The sequence below is a fragment of the Grus americana genome, chromosome 10, assembly GCF_028858705.1.
Source record: "Grus americana isolate bGruAme1 chromosome 10, bGruAme1.mat, whole genome shotgun sequence".
NCBI classification, from domain to species: domain Eukaryota; kingdom Metazoa; phylum Chordata; class Aves; order Gruiformes; family Gruidae; genus Grus; species Grus americana.
In genome coordinates this window covers 192,664-220,084 of record NC_072861.1, presented here as the reverse complement: position 1 = coordinate 220,084, position 27,421 = coordinate 192,664, and the positions used below count along the sequence as shown (strand labels likewise).

Here is a 27,421-nt window from a genome sequence, read left to right as displayed (position 1 = left end):
CACATTTCATTGCTTCCAGCTCTGTTTAGATATGAAACTTAGATGTGCAAGGTGCCACTCTAAATATGTCCTGGGAACACAGTTTCTCTATTCAAAGTGTTGCGGGAAATACGATTTTGGAAATGACTGTATAGGTTCAAATTTACACAGAGGGAGAGAAAGTCTCATTATCTTAATTGTCCATGGCCTACGTAAAAACTCATGAGGATTTGTAGACAACCCTCAAAATTCTGAAAATGAATTCTTACACCAAGGTCTTTTCTGCATATGTTTTAACATCTTCATTCAGGAGCAGATTCAGGTGCCCAAACAGAGGTGGGCACTGCCTCCAAAATAGCCTGGAGTAGCTGAAACCCCCACATGGGACTGGGAAACATGACCCAGGAATGACAGTAGCTTTTGTGGGCCAGGAGCTGGTGGACAGGCATGATAGGCCAAGGCATCTCAATTGAAATAACTGATTTATCTCCCTTAATGAGAAAGGGAGGTCTGGACAATTGCACCAAAGGTGTCCAAAATTAGAGATCAGTGTCATTGCTTCTGTCACCTATGATCGAGTCACATGTAATTTACCCTGAAGGGAATGAAAAATGAGTGGATCTAGATGCTGCAGACATTCTAGAAGTCATGCCTGTTGAGATTAGTGCAGATTAGTTCTATTCAAAATAGAACATTTAATTCACTTTGTCTCTTCACTTCCCTCTATGAATCAAGGGAGCTCACACCTTCAGCGTGTGACTCACTGTGTGCAGAGTGAATATCAATGGTCCAGGGCAGGGAGTGCTTTGGGGGGTCTTGTGATCTGTGCTTGACAAAAAAAGATATTTTCCATTGGTCCAAGGTTATCCACTGTGTAATGTAAACTTCAGTGGAGGTAAGGTGGACTTATTATACAGCCGAGGAATGTCTTTTGTTTATTAACTGAACTATGCCTTCTTTTGTTTTTGTTGGTTGGCAATTTTAAAAACATCCTTTGGTGTCTGTGTGCAGCTCATTCTCCAAGTAAAGCAGGTGGTAAGTGGTGCCAATGCGTTGAACCATGCAGCTACAGACTTTAGAGGAGAAAGCTCAGCTATGAACAAGGCTGCTATAAGTCCCCAGTGGCTGATGAGAGAAATGGTGGGGTTGCAGGATGACAAGGTGCTCATCCCTGGGGACTGGTGAAGCAGGAAGTCACAGGCACTGGTTACAAGTGGAAAATCAAATGTGGAGGTGGCTCTGAAAGTCCTCTACGTGTTTCACCAAGCAGGATGGACAACCCCTGCCCACCCCCCGCCCCCCGCCATCCCCTCGGAAGGGGTATACTTTCACTCATGGGATGCTCAGGGTTTTTCCTGGGGAAAGTGTTATGTGGTAGATGTGCGATGCTGAGTGAATGACAATGGTAGGACTCTAGTAGGGGCATGGGGGGTGGGGAGGTGGTGTGGGGAATTAATGAGGCCCTGAGGCCTCATTGAATGAACCAGTGTCCTCTCATGGGCCTCAGTGGAAGAGACAGCAGCCGTAGCTGAGAGGACAGGGACCTCAGTTTTGTTGGGAGGGATGGACAACTCAACTGCCCTACCAAAGCTTTTAGTTTCTCCCCCCCACAGGCTGTCCTACACTGTCCTATGCCTGTGCCTGTTTCCTTGAAGACTTTAACTACACTACCCCCTGCTTCCCCACCTCACTCTGACCCCATGATGTCCCAAGCTTTATTGATGTCTTTCTGTCCTCACTGGCTGTTGCTTCAAACACAAAGCTGTGGTTTTCTAAGGATTTGCCAATGCCTATGAGTTCCCCACAACTTGTCCAGCTTTTTTCAAAGTGCTAATCCTCTATCACCCAAGATGTCCCAGCCCCAGAATTGCTTGCATCCCAGCCCCAGAATTCCTTGAATCCTCATTCCATATCCAAGCAAAGAAATACACATCCTCCTTCTTGTGCTGACTCAAAATAAAAACTCAACCTATTTCATTTCAGCATGACCACCCTGTCATGTTCTTTCAGATTGTCTTCCTGCCTTTAACACACTCACTGCTATGCACACACCACTCTCTCCTTGCACTTACCTGTGTCTCACAAACATTTCCCTCTTCCCCTGCAGTGATGGGACCTCACTCCAGGAGGTTATGTGTTTTTTCAGGCTGATGGATGTTTTCTTACATCAAGGCAAGTATGGGGATGAAGGAGTGGAAGAGAGCTAGGTTAACTCATGGAACATGATGAGCACTGTCCAGCCACCAGCCACCCCCACCCCCACCCCCCCCCCACCCCCCAGCAGCAGGAATTCACCATCTCCCAGGCTGAGGCATAAATGCAGGATGGAAACATCCCCATCATCTCTGATTTTCAGAGTGGCCTTCAGCCCTGACATACTATAGAATAGAATCATATTCCCAGGAGTCACCTCCTCCTCCACCCACAGACATCAACTGCTTTCCATTTCTGCGATGAAACATAATTGGAAGGATTTGCTGAAGCCATCATGTATCACCTTGTTTCTCACTGCCTTCTCTTGACCCTCTCTCATAGCCCTACACACTGCCTAGCACTGCCTCTCAGTTTCTCAGGTGGAACCCAGTCACCCTTCAGGAGAAGCCTTGGGCTTCCTGGATATTTATGATGCCTATTATAACCTTCCTGGCTCCCTCCAGAGCTCTAAGGAACATGATTGTCTATAACAAGGCCTTTATGATAATCTTTTATGATTTTGTTTGGTCTTTTTGTGATTCTTCTGTGCAGGAATAGAAGTCACAGAAAAGCACCAAATATTGGAATGAGTCCAGTGCAGGGCCACAGAGATGTTTTAATGACTGGAGTACTTTTCATATGAGGAGAGGCTGAGAGAGCTGAGACTGTTCAGCCTGGAGAAGAAAAGACTCAGGTGAGCATCTTAATGTGTGTAGAAACCTGCTGGGATGGACGGAAGAAGAGGGAGCCAGACTCTTGTCAGTGGTCTCCAGTGACAGGACAAGAGGTGATGGGCACACATTGAAACACATGAGATTTCATCTGAACACTAGAAAACATTCCTCTGCTGTGAGGGAGGTCAAACACTGGAACAGGTAGCCCAGAGAGGCTGTGGAATCTCCATCCACAGAAATATTCATTAGAAGGCTGGACACAGTTATGGCCAACTGGCTCTAGCTGACCCCACTTAAGTAGGAGGGTGGGACTAGGTGATCTCTACAGGTCCCTTCCAAACTCAGTGACTCTGTGATTCTGTGCTGAGCTAATAGAGCAAAGCTGGATGACAAGCTTCAGTGAAATGTTCTGAGTGGCCAGATTTGCACTTATCTGATCATATCTGTGTTATCTGTGTTATCTGTCTTTCTATGTGAGTGTCTATATATGTGTGAGTGTGTGTATAGGTGTAGGTAAAGACATAGGTATATATATGTATATATGGTTACTCGACAAAATACATTTCTTGCTGATGCTCAGAGAAGATAAATTTTGTTCTGAGGAACCACAATATTTATATTGACACGTTTCATACCTTGTCTTCTGCCTCACTGTCTTTTCTTCTTCCTCTGCCCATTCTGTCTTTACAGAGCTCTTCAGGACAGATTGATTAACTGCCCAAGTAACTCAGAATGGAAAGACCTCTGGATGTTATCTAGAGCTCAATACTAGAAGAAACAAGATGAGACTTCTTAGGAGCACACCCCCAACTCGGCATCATCCACAAATGTGCTGTGAATGTGCTCCATCCCATTGTCCAGGCCATTAATAAAGATATCAAACTATGTCATGCCAAGCGTTGATCACTCAGGGATGCCACTAGTAACTAGCTACCAGCTGTACTTTGTACCACTGGTCACAGCTTTTTGGCCTAATGGACCAATGAAATTTCCACCGTCTTATGGCTGATTTATTTAGTGAATGCCTCACCAGTTTAGCTGTATAGGTGAGGTGTCCCACCATGCTCTTAGTAAAGTGAAGAAAATGCCCTGCTTTCCCCTTGTGCCCACAGTCATTGTATATCTTATTGTAGAAGGCAGCCAAGCCTGTCAGGGATGCTTTCCATTTCTCTTTAGTGGCTCTTCCAGATCTCATCTTTTCTGTGAATGGAAATTACTTCCAGGAGGAGTTGCTCCATCACCTTCCCAGGGACTGTGGTGACCCTGACCAGCCACTCATTCTCCAGATTCCCTTTCTTACCTTCTTGCAATAAGATGTGCCATCAGCCAAATACCCAGTTGATCAAGAGCAGCCTTGCAATGATACCAGTCCGCCCCCCCAGCACCTTTGGTGGCATTTCATTTGGTCCCATGGTGTGTGTCTAGATGGCATCAGTGATCCCCAGTGGCATCTTCTTCTACCATGGCTGAAGCTTCACAACCATAGACGCTGCTAGAAGATTTGGGGGTCAGGAAGGCCTCTGGGCAGATCTTACCCAGAAAACACAAGGTAAAGAAGGGCAATGAATTCCTTCACCTTTTCCTTGTCCCACTGGGCAGGAGAACCAAGTTTCCCTTAGCTGCTTTCCTTGCACTGATGATGCACTTACAGAAGCCCTACTGGTTGCTCTCCCCATCCTTGGCTAGTTCCAGCTACAGCTGAGCATTAGCGTTCCTGGTTCCATCACAGGCCATGCCCCTATCTGTCTCCCAGAGCCTGTTACCCCTCCACCTTCTCTGCACCTCCTTCTGGTGTCTGAATTCCGAAGTCGGAGGGTCCCTGTTCATCCTCGATGACCTCCTGCCAGGCCCTGCTAGACTTCCTGCACACCAGATTGGTGTTTTCCTGGGCTTTGAAGATGTTGTCCTTGAAGATCCAAGAGTAACCCACAGCCCCTTTGACCTCCAGGACAGTTCAAGCAGATCCTCAACTAGATAAAAACATCCCTCCTGCAGTCCTGTGCTGTGATTCTCTCAGTTGTCCTCCTCTTCCATCTCATAGTCATTGCAGCAGTGGCTGCCCTCAGCATTCACAACCCCATGCAGATCCACTTTGTCTATCAGTAAGAGAGTAGCCCTAGTCAGCTCATTGACTGTCTGTCTCAAAACGTCTTCAACACCCTCCAGGAATCTTCTGGGTTTCTTGTGGCCAAACACTGTGCCTGATCACTGTAGTCTGTCTTGACTTCTTATTAAAGTCTGTTCCAGGCTGTTTGCTGTGTGAGTGTGCTCACTATTGTGTATGAGTTTGGGGGTGAATGTATGTACATGCTTTACTGGCCAGCTCTAGGTAGGGCTGGCTAGAGAAGGAGGATACCAGGATCTGGAGAGACCCAGGATTGGAGCTGCCAAGTGGGTAACAGCCCCAAGTCTGGGCAGGACACCTGGGCCGGTCCAAAGCCCAGGCACACACTGGAGGGACTGTAGGTGTGTGTGCCCGTGGCTAAGTGCTGCAGGGGACACAGGACCACTCGTGACCTTCACACCAGATCAGCCTGAGAGGACAACAGGTTGGGGACAGTTGTGTTGTTCATCGTATATGCTGCTATTGGTGCAGTGGCTGTAAGGGTACTGCTCCCTAGTGGCATTGATCTGTGTATGGTCAGCTGTGTCCATCCTGTGTGTGCATGGCTCTGTGTGCGTACAAGACCATGTATTCATGTGTTTGTGTATGCACATGTACCTTTGCCTGTTTCCACTAGGGTGTTCAGAATACTAGGCAATTTCTCCTGACTGTTGATGCAATAAGAAGCTACACTGCATCTTAGAATTTAGGGACCCTTCTTGAGAGTCCCATCGGCACGGGGATGGTCAGGATGTCCTCAACATGTTCCCTTTTCCATGGGGACCCACAGAGGCTTCCAGCCAGAGGCTCTTCCTGTGATCACAGTGTGACTCCAGTGCTGCAGCTGGACAAGAGCCGAGGAGCCCTATTGGGGTAAGGGCTGGCACACATGTTGGGGGAGACTGTCTCAAGGATGTTTGCTGGGAAAAAAGAATGAGGGACAGATGCAAACTCAAATGGCCTCATCGGTCATGCTTCCTTCAGTGCAAGCCCTGACGCAGGGTTCGAGCCTCACTTTTTTATCCAGGAAGGATGATGGCATTAAGAGATGGGGAGCGGGGGTCACCAGTCCTTCTTCAGCTACTTCCCAGACCTGGTGGAGCACCAGGAAAGCAAGAACTTGCCCACTCCCAGCCTACTGGCCTTTGGAGATGGGGGTTGGATAGACAGCCTTCCTGTTTGCTCAGGAAAGGGTTTCCTTGTAGGCTGACTGGAGCACCACAACACTTAGTATTGCTGCATTTGACCTAGAAAACAACACTAAGTGCATCTCCACTGTGAATAAAATGACTTCTTAACGTTCATCCGCTCCTTCCCACTCACTCCCCAACTGCAAGGCTCCATCCTGACTTTTACACTGGGATCTCCCCTTGGCTCTCTCCTTCTCAGACATTGCCCTGAGCCCTACTTGACTCAGTCTCCTCTATTTGACTGCTCAGACCTGGAAATACAGGAGGTTATACAGCAGCTTGGCCTTAGTACCTCCATTTGTTCTACCAGATGCCACATGGAAATGCAGCACAGAGGAAGGCTGCAGAGTTTATCTTTCTTTCATGTGAAGTTCAGGCTTCCAGTCTACTGGATGTGACTTAGAGGTGAGGCATTAAGTAGAGGGTCTTCAGCATTGGCTGCTGGTCTGGGGCACGAAAGGTACCACAGCCTTCCCAAAGCCTGTTCCCCATCTCCACCTCCAGGGCCACAGATGCAGCCCGGATCTTCATGCATCTTTATAGCAGCCCTGAGACTCAAGAGTGCTGGGGATCTGATTGCCAGAGAGCAAAGGTGGGCGTGAAGGCAGACTCACCTTTCACCAAAAGGCTCAACTGCCTCTCATGAGGTCAGTGGACCCCCCAAGACCTCCAGATGCCAGGCCCAGGACAGACCCTGCTTGCTCTGTGGAGGGCTGCTCCTCTAGCGAGAGACAAAAGTGAGGTTCTAGTACTGTGAGACTGACTCCAGGTCAGCACTGACACCTGCCTGCTCCCCCCTTTATTCCTCACCCCTTCTCCAGCCTCCTCCTTGGCAGCTTCAGCTCCCAGTGCAGCTTACAAAGCAATTTCTCTCCCTGCTCTGTGCTGGAATGGCTTTTCTCACTACTGCTCCTGGGACACAGTGAGTATCCGGGGGCTGGTGGCTGGCTAGCACACAATGTGTCCTCCTGAGTCCGGCTAGTGGGCCCTCCAGTCCCCTGTGCTTTGCCTGATGGTGGCAGTAGGATATGCTGCCTAGGAGTATCTGACCCCTTTCTGCCATCTGTTTCCAATGACTGGGGAAGTGTCCGTTATCCCCTTCCCCTGCCTCCTCCTCTCCAGCCTGAAGAGGGAAGTAGAGGTCAGGGGAATTCCGGGGAAAAGTTCTGTCTTCCTGACTACACACATACACATTCTCCATTCATCTCTATGGTCAGAATAGTTTCTTGACTCTCCTTCCCAGGGTGCCAGCTTGCAGTTATAGCTGATGCTATCCAGCCTGGTTTAGGAAAGCTTCACAACTCAAGCTTTGGAGGAAACTGGTATAGGGAATGCCCCAGAAAAAACTCTGAACTGGTTGTGTCTCTTTTATTGAGATGGAGATGCAGGATATGACCCATCCCTCAAAAAATTTAATCCTCCATCTCACAGCCCCCTTCACCAACATGAATCTGACCCTGTACTCATACTCCTAGAGCCCTGCAGATCCAACTACCTACCACTGTCCAGACACACAGCCAGGGACACAGAGTCCGCAACCCTGCTCAGTGCTCTTAGAAGACTCCTTTTGCCCATGTGCCAGTGCTCTTCCCTCCTCCTTCCCATTGCCCTTCTCTGGTGCAATCCATATCATTCCCCCCACCCTGCTTTTCCTGGAAAGCAAAGGAGGAGTATTCTCCCTTTTTACCAACTGAGTCTCACCCTAAGAAGGCAGGAAAAGTATGGAGGAGCTTCCCCTGTGCATTTATAGTGCACTGCACAAAGACAGTAAACCTGTAAACCCTGTAAACTATGAGGCCTGCAAAAATATCATCTCCAGTTCATTGTCAGTTACAAGTCCTGGTTCAGCCTGTCCTGGTATTTCTTTCTCTGCCTTCCCAACGACAGCAGAAGTAAAGACCAACCTGTTAACCCAACAGTTAAAGCAGAAAAAAAACCCCACTAGTTACATCCTAAAACAGTTTTCTTATTTCATGACATTAGAGGAAAGCTGGAAATAACTCACTTTAGTTGCTCACAAAGAAATATAGCCACACAGACCAAGCATGACAACAGAACCAAAGAATAGAGAAAGCAAGAACAATTCAATGCATGTCAAGGCATCCCATCCCCAGCAAGCTCTTTTGAAAAGCCCACCTAATTTCCTAGCAATATTTTTATCCTAATTGAAGGCCATAGCCTCTCTGGCTGAAGATTACCATGGCCTGGCCCTACAGTGGTGGCTGCTATTTCAGCTAACAGCTACGGGACACTCATCATTGTTCTGTCTAGGACTTGCTCTGGCTACATGAGAGTGTGGGAGGAGTATGCAGAAAGTTAACTCCATGTTTTAACCTGTGAAATTGAACGATGGTATTAAACAGACACGAGTTCATCCTGGTTTATATCACACATGGCTGTGGCTGGAGATGATTCTATTACTGAGGCTGAGTCACAGATGTTCTGCTTTGGTTTTGTCTTCCCTTCTCTCTCTGCAGCTATGGACATGCTCAGTTAGCCCCTCCTGTCACTTCTTCAGCCTGTATGAACTCCTGATATCCTGCAGCCAGATCTGTGGGGACGGTAGAGAACTCCTGCAGCAACTGGACTCTTCCTGTCTTTGCCTCGTTTCTACACCAGGGCCCAAGAGCAGGATGTAAGCCTGAAGGGCATCTTCAACATTTTTCATGTCCCCAACAGAGCTCCACGTGCTCTGTGCTAACCCAGGAAAGAGCTTGTCTCCAACCCCTCTAACAGCTCTCCTTGCTACTCTTAAATCGCTTTGGGTGTTTATTCCACCTGCAGTAGCTCTCCCTGTTCCTCTAGCTCCCCAGCCAGCCTCTCTGTGCTGGGTGGAGTGGAGCAGCGGAGACAGCCCTGCTTCGTTTCCAAAAGACATGAGAGTCAGTCTGCACACTGAGCGGTGTGGGCAATGAGCAGGGGACCGGGGAGCTCTCTGAGGGACTTACAGCTCTGAGACTTCTCCCGTTTATCAGCAGTACTGGAGCATCCCCATGGGCCCCTGCAATATATGGTGGGCAACAGGATTCTCCTACGGCCACGTGGCCCATTTTGCCCTGGGGCAGATGTTCCTCCCAGGTGGGATCCTGCTCTTCACCACACAGGAACGGGAAAACTGCCTGCTCTATTTCAGTGCTTTGGGAAAGCTCACAGTGATATGGACATGGAGAATCCAGAAGTGAAAATCCTCCTGCTCCCTCCCAGATCTGGTAGCCATGGCCCTTGGCTGGGTGCTGGGCAACAGATTTGGGCCATGCTGAGGGAGAACACCCTCTCCACATTGCCATGCCTGTCCCCTCCCAGCCATCTACATGACCACAAACATCTACAGGCCCACAACCTCTGATAGGAGGTTCAGAGATACTGGCGCGAGGGGCCCTGGGGAGACAAGAGAGGTCCCTGTGTTTCCTGTGCAGTCTGAGCAGTGCAAAAAAGGGAATGTGGTTTCCTGTCCCCACCCAGGCCAGCAGTGACAAATGTATCCAACTTCCCAGTGTCTGAAGCACCTGCAACTGCAAAGGGGTTGTTCAGAAAAGGCTGCAAACCTGCTTGGAATTGCAAGGAAGTCTGAGCCTTCGGCACTGGTAGGACAGGGCATTTCTCTGCTGACTCAAAGAAAGGAAGGTTTGAGCCCTTCTCAGCCCCACAGTTTTACTTTCCTACTTCACTGTGCACTATGCAAATTCCTCTGGGGAAGCCTGCAATGTTCCTCTGGATGCTGGTCATCACCTTTGCTGCAGTCCTTAAAGGTGAGAGTTCCCCCTTTCCTGGGAAAAGGACATGGACATTTGTGTGTGTGTGTGTGTGTTTCCCTCTGCTTGGGACTTGTATCGTTCTCAAAATACTTGTCCCTTTCCTGCCCTTCCATAGGATGTGTGGAGGTTGGAGGACCGATAGAAGGATGGAGATCTGACATAGCCCTGCAGTACCCCACCGCCAGGCATAGAAGAGATGTTTACCAGACCCAGGGCTAGAAGGGATGGGAGCCCAGGTTGGCTCTTCCTGACCTAGACAGATCTGAGCTCTGTCCTCCCATGGTAGTTTGACCCCTCTCTCCAGATCCCCAGAGCATCGCTCAGCCCTGCACTGTCCTGCTGTGGGTGGGAATGAGGGAGCCAGGCTGGCTCTGGGATTAGCTCTGGCTGGAGAAGAAGGAGCAGCAGCAGGATGGCCCTGATGCTGTCATGTCTCCTCTTAGCAGCAACTGCAGGAGGTAAGGCAGGTCCCAAGAGGGGTCCCAGGAACACAGAGCCATTTCTGTGCCCAGGTATTTCCATGCCCCGCTGTACTGCCTATCCCATGCATTCCTGCGCTGACACATCTCATTTATCCACATATTGGGGTATCCAGCACAGGGAGAGAGAAGGGTTTGTGGGGGAATGGGGACAGCTTTGGAGCTTTAACTTCCCACTATAAAAGAAGGACATCTGGGAAGGTCTGGGGACTCCATGCTCTCCTGCCAAGCTTCTGGATTCATATTTAAAGATATGACACATTTACCAGCAGTTACACAGATGCTTGTGGGTGTCTTGCCTCACCAGTCCTTTGGGCAGTACAAAGAAATATTGGTCTGTGGTGCCTGGGCAAGCCACTGCCTCTGGGGATAACTCCTGGAACTAAAGGCCAAAATAGTGGTTTTGTGCACCCTGCAACCCCAGGATGGACTATTGCACCCATGAGCTTTCTCACAGACACTCACATCTCATACCTGCCCTGTGTCTTTCCAGCTACCCTTTCCCCCATAGAGATGGTGGCATCTGGTCCCAAGGAGGGGAAGGTCTCTGGATCACTCCCACTCACCTGTACCATAATGGGAGCACCTCTGAATAGCCCTCAATATGACTGGAATTGTGTCCGTCAGGCCCCAGGAGGGGAGCTGCAATTTATAGGCTGGATCTATCCTTTTGGGAATAACACAGGCAATGCCCCACTGTTCCAAGGCCGAGTCACCATCTCTGCAGATAAAGAAAAAAACAAGGTCTCCCTGCAGCTGCATGCCCTTACAGCCTTAGACACGGCCACCTATTTCTGTGCCAGGCAGCACACAGTGCTGCCAGTGGAGGGAGAGGCAGCACGGAAAGGGGGAGGACTGCTGTGGTGACAAGGCTCTTTCTCAAAATCACAGTTGCCTGTACATGCTCTGGGAAATAGCGGTGAGGTTTGGGATTAATAGACGTTGGAACTTCCAACCTATCCACGGACAACTGAATTTGCAGTAAAATTTGACATTTATAATGGAAGTTAGAAATAAAATTTCACGTGGGAGTAAGTCTCATGGGCAGGACAAATCCCCAAACCCCTCACACAGCATAGACTTTTCACCTCCATTTACAGACTTCCCCACCAGCTACCATCACCACCTCTTCCTCACCGCTACCCTGTTGCTCTTTCAGTCCCAGGAGAATGTGGGCAGAGGGACCACCGCAGGGCATCTCTCTGGGCAGGGATGCTGTGGAGCCAGCGTAGGGACCACACGAGGGCACATGGCTCCTCTGTGCAGCCCAAATCTGCCCCAAGCCACCTGTCCAGCCCCTTCCTGTAAAGAAGGGGGTTGTATCCCTGGTGGGTAGTTACCCTCACAGCTCTGGGCATGGCAGTGGATGGATGCTTTGTCACATGCTGGACCTGCGGTAGGGCCCCAGCAGTGCCAGTCTGCAGCAGTATGTGTAAAACCTCACTGCACAAGGGAAAAGGCTTTTGAGCTGATGTGGCTTTTTGGGTCAGAGGAGCCTGCAAGTAGGGGACCATCAGGAAAGAGGGAAGTGCACCTGAGGGCACAGACATGGTGGAAGAGAAGAGGAAGGAAGAAGGCAAATAGTGTCCTGGGATGCATTAGGCAAAACATTGCCAGCAGGTTGAGGGAGGAGATCCTTCCTCTCTGCTCAGCACTGGTGAGACCACACCTGGAGAGCTGTGTCCAGTGGTTGGCTCCCCAGGGCAAGAGAGACATGGACATACTGGAGAGAGTCCAGCAAAGGGACGCAAAGATGATTAAGGGATTGCAGCATCTGTCCTGTGAGGAAAGACTGAGAGAGATGGCACTGTTTAGCACAGAGAAGAGAAGACTCAGGCAGATCTTATCAATATATAAATAGCTGAAGGGAGGTTGTAAAGAGGATAGAGCCAGGCTCTTTCCAATGGTGTCCAGTGACAGCACAAGAGGCAGTGGGCACACATGGAAACACAGGAGGTTCCCTCTGAACTTAGGGAAAGACCTTTTTACTGTGAGGGCAACTGAGCACTGGAACAGGCTGCCCAGAAAGGTTGTGGAGTCTCCCTCCTTGGAGATACTCAAAAGCCATCTGGACATAGTCCTTGGCAACTGGCTCTAGGTGACCCTGCTTGAGCAGGGGGGGTTGGACCAGATGACTTCCAGAGGTCTGGAATGAATAGAATAGAATAATTCAGTTGGAAGGGACCTATGACAGTCATCTAGTCCAACTGCCTGACCACTTCAGGGCTGACCAAAAGCATCTTATTAAGGGCATTATCCAAATGCCTCTTAAACACTGACAGGCTTGGGGCATCGACCACCTCTCCTGCATTCTTATGGAACAGATTCTTTGCATATTCACCCTGGAAGTCCCCTCAACACTGCTTTGGTCTCAATAAGCCACCTCCAGTAATTACTCCACAACAGGAAAGTCAGAGAATCTGCTGATATAACAGGGGTATTAATTTCCATCTTTCAGTAACAAGTCTGCACACTGGTGCCTGCTGAAACCTTGGAGCATGAGCACGTACCTGTCTTGGCCTACTTGACTGTCTGTACTAGAATGATTGCACTGATGTCAGAGGTCCACAGTTTGACCTTCAGTGTGTTGCTATGTCTTTGTTAGGTATGTAGCTTTAGTTAAACAAAAGCACAGTTAGGCAGGTGTTATGAAAAAAATGCATAACCAGCAGAAAGAGCAGAACTAAACTTATGCAAGATGTCTTGTGAATTGTTACACCAATTAATGAGTAACAACAGCTCAGAATGATCCACCAACAAGTAAATATCAAACAGTCTGGAGGATGCTCTCCACCTGATCAAACTCAGCCAACTGAGCCTGAAGTGCTGGTGGTAAGACTCTATCTTCCACGACATCTAACTGTGGAGGTCCTCCAGGGACACCCTGCCCCAAGCTCGTGTGGTCAGAATCACAGTATTTAACAGCCTGCTTCTCTTGGCCACTGCCACTAACAACCATCAACTCCTGTCAGCAAGGAAACTGAAAATAGAGATAACTTTTCTGTAGCTTCTAGTGTTCTTTGCGCTGTTAATCTTTCATTTACAGAGGCAATAAAATCCAAACTCCTTCATAAGGACACAATTATTGCATTGTAATTAATGTGAAGTTAACCCATTGTGACATAAACCACAATACCTGCCTCTGTATTTGCAGAAGAGCAATCAGTTACACACCATAATTAAAACACTAAAAAACCAGGCTGAGCAGTGCAGTTAAGTCCTAAAAGACCTTCTTTTTCACTCCTTCTGCACTACTTAATTCACTTGCAACTTTTGCTCTATTGGGATTAAAACTTAGAGCAAACACAGGAACAGCAACATAGGCTTCCTTAAGATCAGCAAAGTATAGCTTTATATTGTTGACTTGCATGATAAAAAAGTAATCTCCACACACAAAGGAACACAGAGGTAAAATGGCAGGTCGGGGAACCCAAATAATCCCCTGACCCAGCTTCTCCCAGCCAGGTGATCGGCTCATGAAGGGCTTATCTTCACAAACATGAAGGAACAGAAGAGGCACAATGGCAGGTAGGTGAGCTCCAATAACATATTCAGAAAATGAGAGGCCCTGCTTTATCTCCTTCCCAGACTGTCCCAACAAAGCCATCAGTCTCATGGTTCAGGTATGAAACTCATCAAGATGAGTCAACGGGAGATGCTCTCTGGAGCACCTTTCAGACTGAGGGGAGTATTACTGCCTTGGGGGTATGGGGCACATTATGGGATGCCTGGAACATCTTAGGATATTTTCTGGAGTAAAAGAAGTCAGGACAAGGCAGGGATCAAGGTGGTTTGGGGAGGAACAAACATAGGAAAGCAGAGGGGAAAAGGATAAAATGGACTGGTCACAGGTAAATAGATGGATATTCAGTAAGCTTGTCGGACTGTGTCCTACACCTGATCAGTGCAACCTGTCCTGTCTTCTCATTAAACCACAATGTAAACTAGAATGTGAGGAGAGGGTGAGAAATAATTTTCCTTGCTTTTGCAACTGAATGTAAACAAGTGTTTCTGACAATGTGTGCTTGCAACCCTAATAGTCTATGCATCCCATAAAAGAGAGTCTATAGGAATAAGCGGGATAAATCAATTCCTTGGTATCTTACCAGCTATTCATTTAGCTGCTGTCATTTCCAGATACCCTTTCTCATGTGCAAAGAAATATATGGGATGAAAAAGATCTCTGAGTCAGTCACCTGCAACATCCCTGGCATACCCCTCACCGATAGCAGCTGAGATTGGGGCTGGATCCAACATACTGCTGGGAAGTACCTAAAACCTGGCTTTACTATATCCTTTCTTGAGAGTCCAGTGCAGTGCTTCATCCTTTCAAAGCCAAGTCATCAGCTCTGCAGATCCTTCTTCTAGGAAGAGCAGGGCAAAAAAAGTGTGAGGAGGTTGAAATATTATCAGTGTTTTTGATAATTGTATACAGAACCAGTTCCTACACAGTCTTCTCAAGACGAGTTTGGCTTTCTGTGAAATGGCTGAAGGGTAGCTTCATGTTCTTTAGGGAATCCCACAAGTAGCACAGACAGCCACAGTAAGTCAGCCCCCACTCCTTATCTCTGCATAGACCATTTAGACAGTAAGACCATATTAGAAGCCATCAGAGAACAGTTTTTGCTGTGCAAAATGACTAAAAATTTCTTATCTCTGCTGTAAGCTCTGTCTCCATGTGACAATGCATGTCTGTTTATTTTGGGGGTCAGCGTACATCTCTATGTTTGGGAAGCCTTTTGCATGTGTGCTTTGGGGTCTGCCCACACAAAAAACATAATGCACACCTACATCTTCAATGGATATGTCATCTTTGGTTCAGATGATGTTGACTGTTCTTACAAATGAAGACTGGACAAATCCAATTATTGTTGTGGTATGAAAGGAATGGATGTGCAATGATCCAGGTTCAGGGTAAACTGCTACAGAAATGTAAATGTGGGTTAAAGTATGAGTAGAGACTGCCTGAGGACCAAGAATTATACTAGGTTTTTTTTTTCCTGGAAGGAGGCAGCTGAGCCTTTACAGTGTGAGCTTGTGCTAATCAAGCAACCATGCACAAAGAAGCTATCTAGTATGTCTCCTCCAAGTCCAGTCTTATGCTCCTGCGATGCCATCTTGGAGGCAAAATTTTTCACTTCCCTGCCTTCACTTCCCTTCCTCTCCCCTCTTCTTCCTTAACTCAGGATTGAGCTTCAGGATTCAATGTTTCCTGCAGTTTTCTTTCAGCATTAACTGAAGTTATCAAACTGGAACAGGTTGCCTAGAGAGGTTGTGGAGTCTCCATATTCAAAACTCAACTAGACATCGTCCTTAGGTGCCTGCTTTAGCTGACCCTGCTTTGAGCAGGGGGTTGGGACTTTATAAACTTCTAACATCCTGTGGTGGTTTAGCCCTGGCTGGCAACTAAGCACCACACAGTCGCTCGCTTACTCCCTCCCTGCGATGGGATGGGGGAGAGAATCGGAAGAGTGAAAGTGAGAGAACTCGTGGGTTGAGACAGAAACAGTTTAATAGGACAAACACAAAAAGGAAAATAATAATAAATAATAATACAAAAGAAATACAAAACAAGTGATGAACAGCACAAATTCTTACCACCCAAAGTCAACGTTTTGCAAGACCCCCGGCTGCCCAGCCTCCCAGCCCACATGCGCAAGCAAAACAAGACAAGGAATTAATTCCTCACTTCCTATCAGCAGGCAGATGTTCAGCCATCTCCAGGAAAACAGGGCTTCATCACACGTAACAGTTACTTGGGAAGACAAATGACATCACTCTGAAGTCAATGCTCCACCCCCAGCTACCACACAAGACCCCCAGTTGCCACGCCAGGCCCCCAGCTGACAGGCCTCTCAGCCCACCCCCCAGTTATAAATGAAACATGACATCATATGGTATGGAATATCCCTTTGGCCAGTTTGGGTCAGCTGTCCTGGCTGTGTCCCCTCCCAGCTTCTTGGGTGCCCCCCACCTTCTCGTTGGCAGGGCAGTATGAGAAGCTGAAAACTCCTTGACTGCTTGGCAACAACTGAAAACATTAGTGTGTTACCAACATTATTCTCATCCTAAATCCAAAACACAGCAGTACACCAGCTGTCAGAAAGAAAATTAACCCCATTCCTGCCGAAACCAAGACACATCCCTTCCGGCCTCATTCATTCTGTGACTCTGTGTTTCTGGGATAAACATTCAGTCCCCTCCCCCTCCCCCCCGCAAATTTTAGCATATCCACACAGAAAAAGAGGCACTGATATCAAGTAAAATTAACCTCTGAAGAATTTGTGCATCACAGGCTCATTTTGCTAGAACAACAAAATATCAGAGATATGAATAGGTTTAGGTCCAGAATAGTCTTGATACGTAAGAAAAAATTAAACTTACAGTTTGGGGCAGCTGGTCCTTGACATTCTTAGGAAAATATCCTACCTTAGTTCTCTAGAGTTTTATTAAAAATATATCTGGAATCAAGTAATGTGAGTTAAAAGGGCTCTTACAATCCAAATCGATCATATTCAGTGTCACCAAGTATGGGCAATGTTTCAGAAAGAGAGTTGCATTATTCCTTTAATCTACCATAAAAGTGATGCTGGCAATGCTATTTTTAATTTATGGCAATTGCTGTGTGGTTTGATTATCCAGCAATAAAAAAGCAGAGAAAGACAAAATGCAGCATTCAAAAGACATCAAAGAAGGGGTGTCACCTGATACTGAAATGAAAACATAAATGTTTTTGTATGACTATTCATCACTGTGTGGACTACATCACACAGTGGTTGAAGGGGATTGAACCACCCAACACAAACTGACTTCCTGAAAAGCCTGAAGGTGCAACATACTCCACTTCCTCATGATGTCATCTTCCCACAGACAACAGCATCCTGAAGAACACATTTGATGCTGATTGTGATTCAAGCTATGGGACAATCACTGTATACCATGCCAGTTTTTCTTGCACACAAATATGGACATTGGTTTCAAGACCATTTGAACATATAATTATCAATACCAGTTCAGCAGATAGATTTTTACCTGCTAGAGTTTAGAAGTTTCCATCTAAATTACTCATTACATCCCCTTTGTATCCATTACAGAGAAACAAGTGGTTCTAAAGAAATTTGTCACTTCTCAAGGTATTTTAGACAGACAAAATAGCTCAGTCAATTGCACTTGGGGCATGACTCTCTCTCCACAACATTCAGATGACTACCTCAGATGCAGCCCCTGGAAGCTAGGTGAGAAGTCTCTAACACCATGTGGCTGGAAGACAGCTCCAGTTTTCCCTGACCAGCCACACTGATCATGACCCTACACTCTATCACTGAGCATCATCATTGAAATAGACCCTTCTATCAACCACCTCAATCCAGTATTACAATTCTCCCCCCTCTTCACTCCTTTTCCACATCTATTTCTTCTTCAGCTCAATGATTAAAGAGATCATGCACTAATTCCCTCTTGAAATGCATGATTAATATTTTTCTCCATGACACAGATCATGATCTCATTGTCTTTGCCCATAACAGTTGCAATTTCTTCCCATTCATTTTCTCCTCAAGGACCACTTCAAGGAACATTTTCTGAGTTTCTGACAATACCAACTTACATCACTGTCATAGAAAATCTAAGTTCATTCATTCATTTTTAAACACCTTCATGGGCTATAGATTGTCATGGGAGATGGGAGCTGCACAGTCTCCATTGCTGCTAAACTCCAAGGAGGTCTTAGAGCTTGCCTGAAATCACCCAGGCAACTAATAGCTTCAGGGAAGAGAGTAGGGCCCATCCACTCTCGGGCCATTTCCAGCCCTGGCCTCTTTATGCCAGCAGCTAGAGGTCCCACTCTGACCCCTTTTTTTGTGTATGTTTGTTAACCCTCACTGACAATTTTCAGCACTACTGTTCAGGCTGACAGTTTTGAACCCTCTCCTCTTGCTGTCCTTTCACTTGGGTAGATCAATCCTATACTAGATCACAATTGCCTTATTGTCTTCCTACACATGTAATTTTTTTGGAATGTTAATACATTTCCCTTCCTTCCTGCCCTCTTCCAGCTTGACAGCAGTTAGAGAGCAGTATTAAATCACATTTCCTTGGTACACCACCTGTGTCCATCTGTACCCAGGTCTTTTTTCCCTATAAAGCTGTTAACAGGAGGTTAGCTTAGAGTTACTACCTCAAGGTAAGAGAGCCACGACATGTCCATTAATGGCATGTCCATTATCAAGGATCATTCTGTTTAATGGGAAAGGGGGTGGGAGGGTCGGCACGTGTGGTTAAGCGGTGGTGGAAGTACTCATACACTCACCCTAGTGAAAATATCAAGTGATTAATATGCAAATACCAAGTGAGTATTCAGACAAAATTTATCTTCATCTGCGTAGTATGCTTCACACAAATCTTTAGGTGCAGGTGGCACTAAGGATGCAGAACTTGTCCATCATGCAGGATTTGATCAATTTACTCTGCAGCATTCAGAGCAAAATCCTTATTTAGTAACTCCTCCCACGGAACAATATATCTCCATGTAATAAAGAACAATCGTATCTTTTTCACTTTTGAAGACACCAAAAGCATGATAAAGGCTTCCTGAGGCACCAAATGACCCTCAGCACTGGCCCATCCAGAAAGATAACAACTCTAAAACCCCAGATTGAGTGTATTCCTCTTCTTCCTGGGCAACAAAAAATAGTTCAAAGTGAAAAAAAAAAAAACCAACCAGAACACTTCTGCAGCTCTGAAGAGTTTCACCGATTGCTGTAGAATAATACTCAAACAACTTTTGCTTTTTCATTAGACTAAAATCTGAGCCTTCCCAGAGTAACATTATAATCCTTTATTATAATTCTACAGGTTCTGAGCAGGTTCAAAGTCCCCTCTTTTGGACAAGCTTCTGGTCCTTATTTTAAAGTGTATGTGATTCCTTCAGGTGGTGTATAGGGTATAAGACTACCTGTCTCATACAGTAAAAGGGAAGGAAGAGGCACTTTTTGTAACCAAGTATATCACTGTGTTGAGAACTTGGGAGTAGCACAGTGACACAGACACTGTAAGGTCTCATACAAAAACCTGAGACTGCAAAAGGAACAATACATTTTGAGGAAGAAAGGCAAAAAGGAACGTGTTGAAGAACTGCAGAATTCCTATGAGCGTTTATTCTGGAAATATACTGCTTACTGAGCTAGTAGAAGAGAAAAGGGTTTTAAAAGCTTTGGCCCAGATCAAGTTGTTTGAAATCAGTCTACTATGAAATTATTGTTTTCTCCCCTCACGATTTTGCAAACAATGGTGACTTTGGAGCACTTTCATAGCAGTCCACGTATGGATCCTTTGGACAAACTTCTGGCATTTTATTCACTGGTTTTATACACATTTAGATTGTCGTGAGCCATGTGGGTTTATTTGATTATGTGCAAACAGTGTGGCAACAGACAAGCTCGTATTTGGAACTGGGATCACTTTTTCAGTTGAGCCAAGTAAGTACCACTTGTTTTACTACTTATGTATTTCTTAAGTTTGTGGTGCAGTGGACAAAGAGATTGTGTGAGGTGACAGCATAATGAAAAATTTCTGCTGCCTCGGATCTCTTGAACATGCATTCTCCAACCAGGTGTTTGAGTCCTCTGCTCATATTTAGTTAACAAAGCTTTTCAGGAACAACAAAGATCATTTACTACCTATGTGCATCAGCAATTACCCCACTGCCTCCTGTAGCCACACTGCTAAATTTAAGACTGTTGTTTACACCCAGTGGGGATGGTGTCTTAGCCTAGCTTCAATATGAGGTGAAAGTACTTGCTTGCTTTCTTTTGTGTAACACGAAGGTGTGTAGAAAGGGAAAAAGGAGATGTAAAGAGTTGCAGGAGAAAGTAGTTCCCATGTTTTTGTAACAACTGCTTGAAATGTTAGCAAGCCTTTGATATTTAGAAATGGCACTCTTCTAAACCTGGTCTTTGTAAGGATGGGCCATCTTCTCTAGCTTTTGTGTGACAGCATGGAAGTTGGGGCAATGGGTGAGTTTGTTTTGTTGATTTTTATTGTCCAAAAACATTCAATTGCATACCACCACCTGAACACACACACTCCCAAGACAGGCATGGGACTCTCTTAGGTGCCAGCTCACATCTGCAAACCCCATACAGCCCTGCAGCTGCCTTTAAATCTTTAGGACATCTTACATGACTGTTTTGGGGTAGATGGATGCAGCTCCAGTTCCTGTGGGAGTAGGGAGCAGACAAGAATAGATTTTCCAGGTTTCCAGAATGCTGGTATCCTGACTGGTTTTAGTGCCTTTTTTTTTTTTTTTTTTTTTGGGGGGGGGGATGTCGGTGGAGTGGAAGATATTCAAAGGAATTAAAAAAGCTAAGAACACTGCAGGAGCTGGACCTCCTGAGAATCTCCAAGTACAAAAGACACAGAAAACATCCTTTAATCACTACACAGTTTTTGAGAGATCTCCTGAGAATTCAGTAAGAGAATACCTATGGAATTATTTGGTTCATTCCCTGTATACTTCTCATTGGAGGAAGCCAAGATCCACAAGAGGATGGAATATATAGCTAATTATGGTATTTTGTTAAGATTAAGAGTAAAAAGAAGTACAATTGTTTGCATATCGCATATTGCATATTGCTTTTTGCGTGCGATACAAATACAACCACTCTCCCCCTACACCCCCTCGTACAAAGATGCTCTAAGGATCTACAAGAGATCTGTTTCTTTCTGAAGGGACAGTCAGAGAGAAGACAGAATAAATGGTGTATTTGGAATGGCACTAAACTCCTCTCTTAGACACCCCAGGGTTGTTCTTCAGGATGGCTCAGCATTATGCAGTCAGATGGCCTCCTGACTTGCAAACTTCTCCAGAGCTCACTTAACACTATTCACTTGTTAATTTAAGAGAGGTTTATGTGCCCGGGTCAAGTTCCACATAGAAATATTACAGAAACAGATTACTTTGTATCTGCAAGCAATCCCACTTATTGGAACAGCATTGTAGAGTGGAGTAACAAACTGTCTTCTCTGCCTATATGCTATGCTTAAGCCTTTTAGCCTCATCAGGTAAAGAATTTTTGGGTAATAAAAAAAGATCTTCCAATATGTATCATGTTACAAGCACATAAGGCTACCTTTGCAGTAAATGTTCTTTTTAGTATTTAAACTGTTATGAATTCAAAAATGATATGATCATATTTGTTGTATTCTTAAAAGTTCCCTTCCTCATTTCAAAGTCCCACACCTAAAGGAATTCACATATATATGCTCCATGTCTGTCTTGTACTGGGGACCCCAGAGCTGGGGTCTCATAAGAGCAGAGTAGAGGGGAAGAATCATCTCCCTCGACCTGCTGGCCACGCTTCTTTTGATGCAGCCCAGGATACAGTTGACTTTCTGGGCTGCAAGCACACACTGCTGGGTCATGCTGAGTTTCTCATTCACCAACACCCCCAAGACCTTCTCCACAGCGTTGCTCTCAAACCATGTATAGTCATATATGACTTCTGGTAAAAACAAGCTTAGAAGTCCAAGGGATTAGAAGCTCCAATGAAAATCCCACCCTTATACTGTCTTTCTGTCTTTGATCTGGTCTTTGGGAAACAGGAGGAAGAAATAAACACAGAAAGACACTCAGCTGTCAGGGGGGCAGTCATGGCTGGACTATATCTGAACTATTGATGGTTTAGCTCTCAGCAAAGCATGCAGAAAATAGTCATCCCAAAATGATGCTTCTTTTTCAGAGAGTCAAGAAGAATCTGCCCCAGAAGTCATTGTGCTTAAATCAAAGAAACCCAAACAATATAACAACAAACAGAACATGGCTTGTTTGGCAAAGGCTTTCTATCCTAAGAACATCAGCCTTGATGTGCCCGAGAGTGACATTGTATATGATCTGAAGGCACCTCTTGTCACATCTGAGGGGATGTATAGTACCATGAAGGTAGTTGGAGTGGAACCAGATGAAGAAGTGGCCTGCAAGGCTATGCACAAGGGGAACAAGACTACAGCCAGCATAATTTTTCCAGGTACAGTGTTATGGTCCAAATGCAACGTGATTCTGGGAGATGCATCTTCCATGGTTTTTTTCTTGCCCTTCGAAAACCTAGCAGGAATATGTAAGTATAGTCAGAAAGGTATTTAGGCACTTAGGTGAAGATGAGATATTCAAAAGCACCTAGCATATATGACCTTAATTCAACTATTTAATCACCTGGAGTTTTCTTCATAAAAAAAGTAAAAAAAACCCAAACAAGCAAACTCCCCCCCCCAAAAAAAAAAAAACCCCAAAACCAACCAACAACAAAAAAACCCCCAAACAAACCCACCTCTAATATTTGCCAGTCTAGCTTTACCTAAGGTAAAATAGTTCAAGGACATGAGTATACATGCCTGCTAGAAGAAAGCTTGAAATAACTTTTATAAAACCACAAAATAAAAAAGGACATGTGATTTTTTTTACCCAAAAATATTTTGGTTATTTTTTGACCACTTTTTAAACCGTTCTTTTCTTATGGTAAAGTTCATTTCAAAATGGAGAGAAAATAAAACTCAAGAATTCTGGGGGTTTTTTTCTGCAGTCACATATAGAGAGCTAATTTTTCTCTTCAAGTAAATCTCAGAATTAATGTCCTGCCATGTGATTCTCCAATACTGCTTATCTACTGCTGGGAAAAGAGCTATAGTATGTTCTGTGTAATTTTTGGTTTATATAGTTTGGATACAATTTATCATGTCTCTCAATCATTCAACAGAAGAGAAGACTGAAGAATTTGAAACAGTTAGTGCTTGCAACATTACATATGCCTCTACAAAAGGTTAGTTGCCTAATCCTTTACGAGAGTATGGGTACTTCATTGGAGATTCAGTAACAATGCATGAAAATGCACTGTCTTTGGTACAGAAATGTCCAAATTGCAGACACTTATTAAGCAATAAGCTGCACTTTTTGTGGACTCAATAAAAAACATGAAAAATTGCTTTCTCTGGTGCAGAAATGTTGGAATTGGAAATACTTATTGAGGAATAACCTCAATAAGGTTAACAGACTAAATAGCTGAGAAATTTCCATGGGATAAAACAGCAATGGGAAGTAAATTCCTCACTTGGCAGACATCTCCTCTCTTCCCTGTACTTGATACATTCCTCTGTCATCATTTCCTTCGTTCCTGCTTCCCTCATCCACCTAGGATGTGTGGATTTTCCTTTTTTTTTTGTGTGTGTGTGTGGGGGGGGGTGGGGATACTATCAAGACAGTCCACTCTCTTTCCTCTTCTTCTTTTTAAAGCAGATGTCAAAATGGAGAAAGTGAATACGCTGTTCATGGCTGTTTTGGGTTTGCGAGTCCTGCTAGCAAAAAGCGTTGCCTTCAATTCAATCATGAGTATCAAGCTGTTTCTCCTCTGAGGTAGGAAATACATCATTCAGTGCCTGGGAACACAGGAGGCAAGTGCAATGAGTGATCAGTTGGCTTTGCATCCTTCTGTAATGCCACAAGGACTGACATCAGTCCAGGTGTTCCTGTTTCCACTGGATAAGTTAATACGTGACCCCCAAATTACATCTCATCCGCCAACTACCTTTGCATCGGGCTAGTCCAGAGCATCTCAGCTTCACGCACAAAGTCTGGATAAATGTCCATATCAGCAAGAACTATAAAAGGAGAATCCCAAAAGCCAACAAATGTGAAAAAAGGGACAGAGAAAAGAGAAGGGAAAATTCTGAAGATTAGGTAACCAAAATGACAAAAAAAAAAAAAAAAAAAGCCCAATCCATTCCAGATTAACAGAAACTCAGCACCACTGTATTAAATGTGAATAAGGATTTAAAACAAACATGTTTTGATCTTTCAGGTACCGGGTAAGTGAGCTAGCAATAAGCCGAAGAAGAGCAGGAAAGAGCACACAGCAGGATAATTTAAAAACCATGGATCAGCTTTGCTACCAATAAACATCTAAAGAATCAACAACCCCCCACCCCCAGTTCCTGTTGATCTCTGAGTCCTTTTACTTCACCAAGGTGCTCTTCAGTTAACCATCTGGAAGCCTTCTTAGGCAGCTAATACTGCTGAAGTTGTGTAGCTTAGTTTCATTAATTGTTAGGACAATTTTTGCTGTAAGAAATTTCCCTCATCCCTCTGCTAAGCAGGAATAGTTAGTTCTCCTACTCCTATATCCATTGCACTGAAGTATCCAAATTGCTTAGATAGTTTGAAACTTAAAATGGAGCTTTATACTTACTATGCTTTAAAAATATTATGTCTGATAATACCATGTTATTGTCTAAAGAAGTAATGCTTTTCTGCTTAGAGATCCCAGACACAAAGGGAGCATTGTATAGTTTTAATTTTTAGAAGAGAGAATTGCACCTTTTATTAGTGGCAATCTTCTAGTGCAGGTAACTAGATCTTCACTGGACCTGAAGAAATTCACTTCAGATAGGTATACAGTAGTATTTTGATTTCCATCTCTTCTTTAGAACATTTTTGTCTTTTGTTAAGTATATGGTATGTGCATTTTAGGTTTCCTTAATATACACCAAAATAAAGTTTTCTTATGCTTGGTTTGCACTGTGCCCTTTCTTCCAAAAGTTGGGTGGAAACTATTGAAATTGCGCTGTCCTATGCAGTGACCACTGAGAACTAGAAAACCATCAACAGCATAGATTTCCTCTTTATTAAATGTGTCTTTCTTGGGCTTTCCACAGGGAAAGAGAGAGATCTTTGGCACATTTAAGAGACTTCAGGAGGGCTATGAATTCTGGCCCTATTGGGCTTAAAGGAATTTTAATTATTATTTTAATTATTTTAAATATTAAATATTTATTATTATTATTTTAATTATTCATGCCCCCTTCAAATTACTCAGGCTCAAAAATATGGATGATAACAAAAAGAGAGATGGGTCTAAAGAGAAAACAGCTGAGACAAGGGGCAATATGAGAATTAATGTACAGACCTCAGAAGGTGAGAGAACAGCTGCTGATTCCCCACTCACCAATACTAGGAAGGGGCCAACAGGAAACACTTTGGGGTGTTTTGATAGATAACCTAGCCGTTTGGTCGGCAGTCAAAAAAAGCCCCACACCGACTTTTGTCTCACAAGCTGCAAGATGCTGCCTGCTTGAAGCAGGATACTGTGGTTAAAACACATGACTAAATCACTCTACGCAAAGGAAATTCCGCCTCGCTTTTAAAAACATGTTAACCACTTCCTGGGGGGCTGGGCCCACAACGTTTTTCAGATGTTGACTGAACTATTGCTGGGTCCAAAGTAGCCCCGACAAGGGTGAATGGCAAAATCTATTTCCCTAAGCTTGACAAGTTTAGCTGTTCAAACCCTCACTCCCGTCCAGAAGATGGGACATTTCTGTGGTGAAACCACTGTCTCTAGGTCCTGCAGCTATGTGGTCAGGTCCCAGGAGCACACACTTAGCGTGGAAAACCACAGTGGTCATGTTTTCGTTTCCTAGGCATCCCAAGGGCCAGATGGCTATGTGGAGCTAGCTAGTCTACAAACGTCCCTTGTAACAACCTCCTTCCTGTCCCAGTTAAGCAGGCCATACTCCACTCGTGCAGTCTTAGTGACTCAGCCACACAACCAGACCAGGCTAGACTGCTCTCACAGCACCTAGATGCTACTGTGTTGGCTCCTTTCCACGCTGGCTGCTGACCCTGAGTTAATTTCCCTGTAGGTAGTGCCCAGCACTCTGGTGCCCTTCTGTCCCCAAGCATGGTGCTGTTCCCAGCAGCTCTTTAACATCCTCCTGCAAGTGGGGTAGCCCCAGACCAAACTGGTCCATGGGACACAGAGCCTGCAGAAGCAGAGAGCTGCCCTGCAGCATCCCTGGGTTGTCACTGGAGCCCCAGGAACTCTGCAGCATGGTGCAGATGTTATGTACCTCATACCATAGGAAGCTTCTCCTCATGAATCTTTCTCACGAGGACAAGCATTGATCCTTTTTGTTTCTGTGGGGCAGGTGCACACTCAGAGGGTTGTGGGTAAAAGATGCAGCTGAAATCACCTGCCCATAGAAGCTGCCTCTGAGCGGTTTGCAGTATTGCCAAAGGGACACTTCCTTCCAAGCTTCTGCATGTTGGCATTAATTTGCTGTAACAGAAAACCTTGCCTTCTGAATACGGACGGAAGGACGTGAGGTTTCAACACATCATATATAGCCACTACTACTCCTGCTAGTCCCACAGGAAAGCAGTCTATAGGTGCAATAACATGCCAGATGAGGAAACATAATCAGTGAGTAGCAAAATTTATGCAGAGTAATACTAGCCTTTGTCCCAACCTGAAAAGGTGCCTAAGGTGGAAATTCAGATTGATCTTGGCACTGACCTCCTTGCAAGAGGTCCATAATATAGGAACCATAGACGGTTGGACTTGATGATCTCAAGAGGTCTTTTCTGAACTTAAAGATTCTATGATTCTATGATAAACAAAACGTCAGAGCTCAGTGACAGCTGCCAACTTGTTTGCTTTCTTCTCAACCTCTGCAGACCAGAAATTTCTCAAGAGAAGAGAGGAACAGCAGAGCAGCTTCCGGGATGGGCCTGGGACTCCAGGACTGACCTGTGCCTGTGGAGCGACCCTTGAGACCTGGGAGAAAAAAGTGAGGTGAAGGTATTTCACAGAGGAAAAATGTAAACAAAGATTAAGAGGACAGGGCTCCAATAGTACTTTGATCAGGACACGAGTAGTTGGGTTGGGAGGAAAGGATTTGGGCATGTGTTAGTAGTGAGTTCTCTCTCAGGAGGGGAGAATCTATTCGCTTGCTATTTGACAGCTGAGCCTCAGCAGCTGCTGTGTTCCAGAGAGGAGGCTAGCTTGTTTCTCAGTTTGCCTGTGCATTTCTACCCAGGCCTGGCAAGAAACAACAGACTGAGATCCAGCTGACTCCATCTTGGGATGAGTAGCAGGAGCTGCAGGTGATCCTTCCTGCCCCCAGAAGAAAAACATGAACCTTCAGCAGCAAATGGCAAAGGCAGACCAGGAGAGAGAAGTCTGGGCCTCAGGCAAGTAGAGGACTTTTTGTCATTTCTACA

At 45.3% G+C, this 27,421-nt stretch overlaps 1 gene segment (V, D, J or C); it reads left to right on the top strand.

The window, feature by feature from the left end:
- The first annotated feature begins 9,653 nt into the window (after positions 1–9,653).
- Positions 9,654–24,929, top strand: LOC129210654 (T cell receptor delta constant-like). The segment is given in 5 exon segments: positions 9,654–9,889; positions 22,113–22,397; positions 23,124–23,186; positions 23,657–23,776; positions 24,222–24,929. Coding segments are annotated over 4 exon segments (540 nt in total).
- The last annotated feature ends 2,492 nt before the right edge of the window (positions 24,930–27,421 follow it).